At 39.0% G+C, this 10,853-nt stretch overlaps 1 protein-coding gene across 1 annotated transcript in view; it reads left to right on the top strand.

Moving 5' to 3' along the window:
- The window catches only part of LOC144604797 (uncharacterized), a 142,588-nt gene that overhangs the window by 22,724 nt on the left and 109,011 nt on the right, over window positions 1-10,853 (top strand). Inside the window, exons 7-10 of the mRNA XM_078419461.1 lie at window positions 281-337; window positions 6,269-6,325; window positions 7,514-7,579; window positions 8,259-8,315. Of these exons, the coding sequence (XP_078275587.1) occupies window positions 281-337; window positions 6,269-6,325; window positions 7,514-7,579; window positions 8,259-8,315 (237 nt within the window). The remainder of the gene's footprint in view (window positions 1-280; window positions 338-6,268; window positions 6,326-7,513; window positions 7,580-8,258; window positions 8,316-10,853) is intronic.

Genomic DNA, 10,853 nt, shown 5'->3' with positions numbered 1-10,853 from the left:
AGAGACTGGGTTCATTGTGCAAGATGAAAGAGCGAGCTAGTGGATGGTTAATGGAGCCAAGGGCTGTTGCAAAGAACGTACACAATCGAGAAGCAGGCTCATTTCCTGAAATGATAAAATATGGGTTATCTTCGGCGTTACATAATCTTTTCTCTGCTGCGCAAAGTACAGGCATTCCTCCTTTTCCTCCATGTTGAAAGGACCATGCTGATAGATTTTTTGAAATATGTTGATTTCCTTTGAATAATTATTGCTTCCTGATATCCTTTCTTCATCACAGCACCAAGTACAACTTCAGTGACAGAGACCCCTACGCCTCCTGTCTCTACCACCATCTGTAAGTCACTGTAAATGATATGTTTATCTTGTATGTAAAGCCAAGCTTTCAATGTGCTGGTTAAGATGTATTCAGATAATAATTTATTGGATGCATATCAGAATAATGAAAAAAAACCATCGAGCATGCCTCCTTTGAAACCTGCCCAATTGGTAAAAACACCATTCACTGAAAGTGTGGTTTATATTGTGTGAAGTGATGTTTTTTTATTACATGACAATGTCAATTGATGGCATAGATCAGGACATTGATGACAAATATCAATAACAGCGTCTTCACTCTTGAGCCAGATGTTGTTAATGGTGAAATTACAAATTGGGATGAGTGCCCATATATGCCCTTATTCAGTCATGAAAGACCCAAAGCATTGCGATAATATGTGTGAACATAGCAACAGGAAAAATGATGAATTCATTCACTCCACTCGTCCTAACTTGAGAACATTGCATATTTCATTGAGACCATGTTATGATTATCATGCATACAGAAATGACAGTCTCCTACTCAATTATCGCTTTTATCATTTCTTATACTATTTGATCTGTGGGGCAGAACCACCACAGAAGGAACAGGCATTACTACAACTGCAGTAAAAGCCACAATCTGCGTGAACACAATGTGATATATGTATTTCCAGATCAAATTCTTTGACAATTAGCAATACATTAGTAATTTTGAAAACGAATGGCAAATACTGGGAGTATTCTGACGAGGGAAGAAAATGGAGAGCATGGACATTTCTGAGGGGGCTGTCCAGCATCTTTTGACCGAGTGCCAAAGATTATGTTTTAGGTTACAGGCATTCAGTGTAATGGCCAATGTTAGTGTTGACACATCTTTAGATGTGGAATCTATGGTAAGTGTGGTGCAGCAGAAATTGGCACTCCGATGGAATATAAAGGAAGAGTGACAAACCTATGCAGAGGGTGAATGTGCAAAATAAAGGAAAGTGGCAGTGGGTGGGTAAAGATGCAAATAGCTGTTGCAATGGGCTTACATAATTGAAAAACAGATTCATTTACTGAAATGACAGAAAGATAAACAGACTACTCGCTTGTCGCGATCCTTGCGGCATCGTGTGCGTATTAATTTCATTTTCATATGTGTTGAAAGGAAAAATCCTGCTGAAAGTTTGAGGAAATATGGTGAATAGCCTTTGAATAATTTTTGCTCCTTGGTATCCTCTAGCCACCGCTGGGCCATCGACAACTGTAGGGACAGGCACCACTCCAACCCCAGGCACCTCACCGACATGTAAGTAGTAGATCTTTCCAAGCTTGTGTGAAGTGTAAAACCAAATAATGGGTGTAAAGGTATAGGTGCATTGAGGTCATAGGTTCTAGGTTCATTGCTGAATATTAGAACATTTGCGTAGCTGAAATTCTATGAAATTCAGCAACGATATAGAAAATTGGAAATGAAATCGGCAATACTAGGCATGGTCTGATTACCTAAGCAGAATGAGATCAATGTAATTTATGATTTGACTGGCCAGCATGCCCTGACCAAGAGCCATTGATCAAGTTTTAGATCAAATTCTTTTCAACATGATGATGCATAGATGAAGATGACAGTTTTGGAGACATGTAACATATGCAAAATGTGGAGGGATTGTCACGACTACATTGTGAGCAAAAGAGGTGTGACTTCATCAGAGACTGGGTTCACTGTGCAAGATGAAAGAGAGAGCTAGTGGATGGTTAATGGAGCCAAGGGCTGTTGCAAAGAACGTACACAATCGAGAAGAAGGCTCATTTCCTGAAATGATAAAATATGGGTTATCTTCGGCGTTACATCATCTTTTCTCTGCTGCGCAAAGTACAGGCATTCCTCCTTTTCCTCCATGTTGAAAGGACCATGCTAATAGATTTTTTTTAATATGTTGATTTCATTTGAATAATTATTGCTTCCTGATATCCTTTCTTCATCACAGCAACAAGTACAACTTCAGTGACAGAGACCCCTACGCCTCCTGGCTCTACCACCATTTGTAAGTCACTGTACATGATATGTTTATCTTGTATGTAAAGCCAAGCTTTCAATGTGCTGGTTAACATGTATTCAGATAATAATTTATTGGATGCATATCAGAATAATGAAAAAAAAACATCAATCATGCCTCCTTTGAAACCTGCCCAATTGGTAAAAACACCATTCACTGAAAGTGTGGTTTATATTGTGTGAAGTGATGCTGTTTTATTACAGAACAATGTCAATTGATGGCATAGATCAGGACATTGATGACAAATATCAATAACAGCGTCTTCACTCTTGAGCCAGATGTTGTTAATGGTGAAACTACAAATTGGGTTGAGTGCCCATATATGCCCTTATTCAGTCATAACAGGCCCAAAGCATTCCGATAATATGTGTGAACATACCAATAAGAAAAATGATGAATTAATTCACTCCACTCGTCCTAACTTGAGAACATTGCATATTTCATTGAGAACATTGCATATTTCATTGAGACCATGTTATGATTATCATGCGTACACAAATGACAGTGTCTAACTCTATTATCGTTATTATCATTTCTTATACTATTTGATCTGTGGGGCACAACCACCACAGAAGGAACAGGCATTACTATAACTGCAGTAAAACCCACAACCGGCTGAACACAAAGTGATATATGTATTTCCAGATCAAATTTTTTGACATTTGGCAATGCATTAGTAATTTTGAAAACGAATGGCAAATACTGGGAATATTCTGATGAGGGTAGAAAATGGAGAGCATGGACATTTCTGAGGGGGCTGTCCAGCATCTTTTGGCCGAGTGCCAAAGATTATGTTTTAGGTTACAGGCGTTCAGGGTAATGGGCAAAAGTTAGTGATGACACATTAGTAGATATGGAATCAGTGGTAAGTGTGGTGCAGCAGAAATTGGCACTCCGATGGAATATAAAGGAAGAGTGACAAACTTATGCAGAGGCTGAATGTGCAAAATAAAGGATAGTGGCCGTGGGTGGGTAAAGATGCAAATAGCTGTTGCGATGGGCTTACATAATTGAAAAACAGATTCATTTACTGTAGTGACAGAAAGATAAACAGACTACTCGCTTGTCGCGATCTTTGCGGCATCGTGTGTGTATTAATTTCATTTTCATATGTGTTCAAAGGAAAAATCCTGCTAAAAGTTTGAGGAACTATGTTGAATATCCTTTGAATAATTTTTGCTCCTTGGTATCCTCTAGCCACCGCTGGGCCATCGACAACTGTAGGGACAGGCACCACTCCAACCCCAGGCACCTCACCGACATGTAAGTAGCAGATCTTTCCAAGCTTGTGTGAAGTGTAAAACCAAATAATGGATGTAACTGTATAGGTGCATTGAGGTCATAGGTTCTAGGTTCATTGCTGAATATTAGAATATTTGCGTAGCTGAAATTCTATGAAATTCAGCAACGATATAGAAAATTGTAAATGAAATCGGCAATACTGGGCATGGTCTGATTAGGTGAGCAGAATGAGATCAATGTAATTTATGATTTGACTGGCCAGCATGCCCTGACCGAGAGCCATTGATCAAGTTTTAGATCAAAATCTTTTCAACATGATGATGAATAGATGAATATGACACACTTAGAGACATGTAACTTATGCAAATTGTGGAGGGATTGTCACGACTACATTGTGTACAAAAGAGGTGTGACTTCAGAGACTGGGTTCATTGTGCAAGATGAAAGAGAGAGCTAGTGGATGGTTAATGGAGCCAAGGGCTGTTGCAAAGAACGTACACAATCGAGAAGCAGGCTCATTTCCTGAAATGATAAAATATGGGTTATCTTCGGCGTTACATAATCTTTTCTCTGCTGCGCAAAGTACAGGCATTCCTCCTTTTCCTCCATGTTGAAAGGACCATGCTGATAGATTTTTTTTAATATGTTGATTTCATTTGAATATTTATTGCTTCCTGATATCCTTTCTTCATCACAGCACCAAGTACAACTTCAGTGACAGAGACCCCTACGCCTCCTGGCTCTACCACCATTTGTAAGTCACTGTACATGATATGTTTATCTTGAATGTAAAGCCAAGCTTTCAATGTGCTGGTTAACATGTATTCAGATAATAATTTATTGGATGCATATCAGAATAATGAAAAAAAACCATCAATCATGCCTCCTTTGAAACCTGCCCAATTGGTAAAAACACCATTCACTGAAAGTGTGGTTTATATTGTGTGAAGTGATGTTTTTTTATTACAGGACAATGTCAATTGATGGCATAGATCAGGACATTGATGACAAATATCAATAACAGCGTCTTCACTCTTGAGCCAGATGTTGTTAATGGTGAAATTACAAATTGGGATGAGTGCCCATATATGCCCTTATTCAGTCATGAAAGACCCAAAGCATTGCGATAATATGTGTGAACATAGCAACAGGAAAAATGATGAATTCATTCACTCCACTCGTCCTAACTTGAGAACATTGCATATTTCATTGAGACCATGTTATGATTATCATGCATACAGAAATGACAGTCTCCTACTCAATTATCGCTTTTATCCTTTCTTATACTATTTGATCTGTGGGGCACAACCACCACAGAAGGAACAGGCATTACTACAACTGCAGTAAAAGCCACAATCTGCGTGAACACAATGTGATATATGTATTTCCAGATCAAATTCTTTGACAATTAGCAATACATTAGTAATTTTGAAAACGAATGGCAAATACTGGGAGTATTCTGACGAGGGAAGAAAATGGAGAGCATGGACATTTCTGAGGGGGCTGTCCAGCATCTTTTGACCGAGTGCCAAAGATTATGTTTTAGGTTACAGGCATTCAGTGTAGTGGCCAATGTTAGTGTTGACACATCTTTAGATGTGGAATCTATGGTCAGTGTGGTGCAGCAGAAATTGGCACTCCGATGGAATATAAAGGAAGAGTGACAAACCTATGCAGAGGGTGAATGTGCAAAATAAAGGAAAGTGGCAGTGGGTGGGTAAAGATGCAAATATCTGTTGCAATGGGCTTACATAATTGAAAAACAGATTCATTTACTGAAATAACAGAAAGATAAACAGACTACTCGCTTGTCGCGATCCTTGCGGCATCGTGTGCGTATTAATTTCATTTTCATATGTGTTGAAAGGAAAAATCCTGCTGAAAGTTTGAGGAAATATGGTGAATAGCCTTTGAATAATTTTTGCTCCTTGGTATCCTCTAGCCACCGCTGGGCCATCGACAACTGTAGGGACAGGCACCACTCCAACCCCAGGCACCTCACCGACATGTAAGTAGTAGATCTTTCCAAGCTTGTGTGAAGTGTAAAACCAAATAATGGGTGTAAAGGTATAGGTGCATTGAGGTCATAGGTTCTAGGTTCATTGCTGAATATTAGAACATTTGCGTAGCTGAAATTCTATGAAATTCAGCAACGATATAGAAAATTGGAAATGAAATCGGCAATACTGGGCATGGTCTGATTAGGTGAGCAGAATGAGATCAATGTAATTTATGATTTGACTGGCCAGCATGCCCTGACCAAAAGCCATTGATCAAGTTTTAGATCAAATTCTTTTCAACATGATGATGCATAGATGAAGATGACAGTTTTGGAGACATGTAACGTATGCAAAATGTGGAGGGATTGTCACGACTACATTGTGTCCAAAAGAGGTGTGACTTCATCAGAGACTGGGTTCATTGTGCAAGATGAAAGAGCGAGCTAGTGGATGGTTAATGGAGCCAAGGGCTGTTGCAAAGAACGTACACAATCGAGAAGCAGCCTCATTTCCTGAAATGATAAAATATGGGTTATCTTCGGCGTTACATAATCTTTTCTCTGCTGCGCAAAGTACAGGCATTCCTCCTTTTCCTCCATGTTGAAAGGACCATGCTGATAGATTTTTTGAAATATGTTGATTTCCTTTGAATAATTATTGCTTCCTGATATCCTTTCTTCATCACAGCACCAAGTACAACTTCAGTGACAGAGACCCCTACGCCTCCTGGCTCTACCACCATCTGTAAGTCACTGTAAATGATATGTTTATCTTGTATGTAAAGCCAAGCTTTCTATGTGCTGGTTAAGATGTATTCAGATAATAATTTATTGGATGCATATCAGAATAATGAAAAAAAAACATCAAGCATGCCTCCTTTGAAACCTGCCCAATTGGTAAAAACACCATTCACTAAAAGTGTGGTTTATATTGTGTGAAGTGATGCTGTTGTATTACAGAACAATGTCAATTGATGGCATAGATCAGGACATTGATGACAAATATCAATACCAGCGTCTTCACTCTTGAGCCAGATGTTGTTAATGGTGAAATTACAAATTGGGATGAGTGCCCATATATGCCCTTATTCGGTCATGACAGACCCAAAGCATTGCGATAATATGTATGAACATAGCAACAGGAAAAATGATGAATTCATTCACTCCACTCGTCCTAACTTGAGAACATCGCATATTTCATTGAGACCATGTTATGATTATCATGCATACAGAAATGACAGACTCCTACTCAATTATCGCTATTATCATTTCTTATACTATTTGATCTGTGGGGTACAACCACCACAGAAGGAACAGGCATTACTACAACTGCAGTAAAAACCACAATCTGCGTGAACACAATGTGATATATGTATTTCAAGATCAAATTCTTGGACATTTAGCAATACATTAGTAATTTTGAAAACGAATGGCAAATACTGGGAGTATTCTGACGAGGGAAGAAAATGGAGAGCATGGACATTTCTGAGGGGGCTGTCCAGCATCTTTTGACCGAGTGCCAAAGATTATGTTTTAGGTTACAGGCATTCAGGGTAATGGCCAATGTTAGTGTTGACACATCTTTAGATGTGGAATCTATGGTAAGTGTGGTGCAGCTGAAATTGGCACTCCGATGGAATATAAAGGAAGAGTGACAAACCTATGCAGAGGGTGAATGTGCAAAATAAAGGAAAGTGACAGTGGGTGGGTAAAGATGCAAATAGCTGTTGCAATGGGCTTACATAATTGAAAAACAGATTCATTTACTGAAATGACAGAAAGATAAACAGACTACTCGCTTGTCGCGATCTTTGCGGCATCGTGTGTGTATTAATTTCATTTTCATATGTGTTCAAAGGAAAAATCCTGCTAATAGTTTGAGGAAATATGTTGAATATCCCTTGAATAATTTTTGCTCCTTGGTATCCTCTAGCCACCGCTGGGCCATCGACAACTGTAGGGACAGGCATCACTCCAATCCCAGGCACCTCACCGACATGTAAGTAGCAGATCTTTCCAAGCTGGTGTGAAGTGTAAAACCAAATAATGGATGTAACGGTATAGGTGCATTGAGGTCATAGGTTCTAGGTTCATTGCTGAATATTAGAATATTTGCGTAGCTGAAATTCTATGAAATTCAGCAACGATATAGAAAATTGGAAATGAAATCGGCAATACTGGGCATGGTCTGATTAGGTGAGCAGAATGAGATCAATGTAATTTATGATGTGACTGGCCAGCATGCCCTGACCGAGAGCCATTGATCAAGTTTTAGATCAAAATCTTTTCGACATGCTGATGAATAGATGAATATGACACACTTAGAGACATGTAACTTATGCAAAATGTGGATGGATTATCACGACTACATTGTGTCCAAAAGAGGTGTGACTTCATCAGAGACTGGGTTCATTGTGCAAGATGAAAGAACGAGCTAGTGGATGGTTAATGGAGCCAAGGGCTGTTGCAAAGAACGTACACAATCGAGAAGCAGGCTCATTTCCTGAAATGATAAAATATGGGTTATCTTCGGCGTTACATAATCTTTTCTCTGCTGCGCAAAGTACAGGCATTCCTCCTTTTCCTCCATGTTGAAAGGACCATGCTGATAGATTTTTTGAAATATGTTGATTTCCTTTGAATAATTATTGCTTCCTGATATCCTTTCTTCATCACAGCACCAAGTACAACTTCAGTGACAGAGACCCCTACGCCTCCTGGCTCTACCACCATCTGTAAGTCACTGTAAATGATATGTTTATCTTGTATGTAAAGCCAAGCTTTCAATGTGCTGGTTAAGATGTATTCAGATAATAATTTATTGGATGCATATCAGAATAATGAAAAAAAACCATCAAGCATGCCTCCTTTGAAACCTGCCCAATTGGTAAAAACACCATTCACTAAAAGTGTGGTTTATATTGTGTGAAGTGATGCTGTTGTATTACAGAACAATGTCAATTGATGGCATAGATCAGGACATAGATGATAAATATCAATACCAGCGTCTTCACTCTTGAGCCAGATGTTGTTAATGGTGAAATTACAAATTGGGATGAGTGCCCATATATGCCCTTATTCGGTCATGACAGACCCAAAGCATTGCGATAATATTTGTGAACATAGCAACAGGAAAAATGATGAATTCATTCACTCCACTCGTCCTAATTTGAGAACATCGCATATTTAATTGAGACCATGTTATGATTATCATGCGTACAGAAATGACAGTCTCCTACTCAATTATCGCTATTATCATTTCTTATACTATTTGATCTGTGGGGCACAACCACCACAGAAGGAACAGGCATTACTATAACTGCAGTAAAACCCACAACCGGCTGAACACAAAGTGATATATGTATTTCCAGATCAAATTCTTTGACAATTAGCAATACATTAGTAATTTTGAAAACGAATGGCAAATACTGGGAGTATTCTGACGAGGGAAGAAAATGGAGAGCATGGACATTTCTGAGGGGGCTGTCCAGCATCCTTTGACCGAGTGCCAAAGATTATGTTTTAGGTTACAGGCATTCAGTGTAATGGCCAATGTTAGTGTTGACACATCTTTAGATGTGGAATCTATGGTAAGTGTGGTGCAGCAGAAATTGGCACTCCGATGGAATATAAAGGAAGAGTGACAAACCTATGCAGAGGATGAATGTGCAAAATAAAGGAAAGTGGCAGTGGGTGGGTAAAGATGCAAATAGCTGTTGCAATGGGCTTACATAATTGAAAAACAGATTCATTTACTGAAATGACAGAAAGATAAACAGACTACTCGCTTGTCGCGATCCTTGCAGCATCGTGTGCGTATTAATTTCATTTTCATATGTGTTGAAAGGAAAAATCCTGCTGAAAGTTTGAGGAAATATGGTGAATAGCCTTTGAATAGTTTTTGCTCCTTGGTATCCTCTAGCCACCGCTGGGCCATCGACAACTGTAGGGACAGGCACCACTCCAACCCCAGGCACCTCACCGACATGTAAGTAGCAGATCTTTCCAAGCTGGTGTGAAGTGTAAAACCAAATAATGGATGTAAAGGTATAGGTGCATTGAGGTCATAGGTTCTAGGTTCATTGCTGAATATTAGAACATTTGCGTAGCTGAAATTCTATGAAATTCAGCAACGATATAGAAAATTGGAAATGAAATCGGCAATACTGGGCATGGTCTGATTAGGTGAGCAGAATGAGATCAATGTAATTTATGATTTGACTGGCCAGCATGCCCTGACCGAGTGCCATTGATCAAGTTTTAGATCAAAATCTTTTCGACATGATGATGAATAGATGAATATGACACACTTAGAGACATGTAACTTATGCAAAATGTGGATGGATTGTCACGACTACATTGTGTCCAAAAGAGGTGTGACTTCATCAGAGACTGGGTTCATTGTGCAAGATGAAAGAGCGAGCTAGTGGATGGTTAATGGAGCCAAGGGCTGTTGCAAAGAACGTACACAATTGAGAAGCAGGCTCATTTCCTGAAATGATAAAATATGGGTTATCTTCGGCGTTACATAATCTTTTCTCTGCTGCGCAAAGTACAGGCATTCCTCCTTTTCCTCCATGTTGAAAGGACCATGCTGATAGATTTTTTGAAATATGTTGATTTCCTTTGAATAATTATTGCTTCCTGATATCCTTTCTTCATCACAGCACCAAGTACAACTTCAGTGACAGAGACCCCTACGCCTCCTGTCTCTACCACCATCTGTAAGTCACTGTAAATGATATGTTTATCTTGTATGTAAAGCCAAGCTTTCAATGTGCTGGTTAAGATGTATTCAGATAATAATTTATTGGATGCATATCAGAATAATGAAAAAAAACCATCGAGCATGCCTCCTTTGAAACCTGCCCAATTGGTAAAAACACCATTCACTAAAAGTGTGGTTTATATTGTGTGAAGTGATGCTGTTGTATTGCAGAACAATGTCAATTGATGGCATAGATCAGGACATTGATGACAAATATCAATAACAGCGTCTTCACTCTTGAGCCAGATGTTGTTAATGGTGAAATTACAAATTGGGATGAGTGCCCATATATGCCCTTATTCGGTCATGAAAGACCCAAAGCATTGCGATAATATGTGTGAACTTAGCAACAGGAAAAATGATGAATTCATTCACTCCACTCGTCCTAACTTGAGAACATCGCATATTTCATTGAGACCATGTTATGATTATCATGCATACAGAAATGACAGTCTCCTACTCAATTATCGCTATTATCATTTCTTATACTATTTGATCTGTGGGG

Source organism: Rhinoraja longicauda, chromosome 23, assembly GCF_053455715.1.
Source record: "Rhinoraja longicauda isolate Sanriku21f chromosome 23, sRhiLon1.1, whole genome shotgun sequence".
NCBI classification, from domain to species: Eukaryota; Metazoa; Chordata; class Chondrichthyes; order Rajiformes; family Arhynchobatidae; genus Rhinoraja; species Rhinoraja longicauda.
The sequence above is the reverse complement of the archived record's forward strand: the minus strand, read 5'-3'. Positions and strand labels throughout refer to the sequence as shown.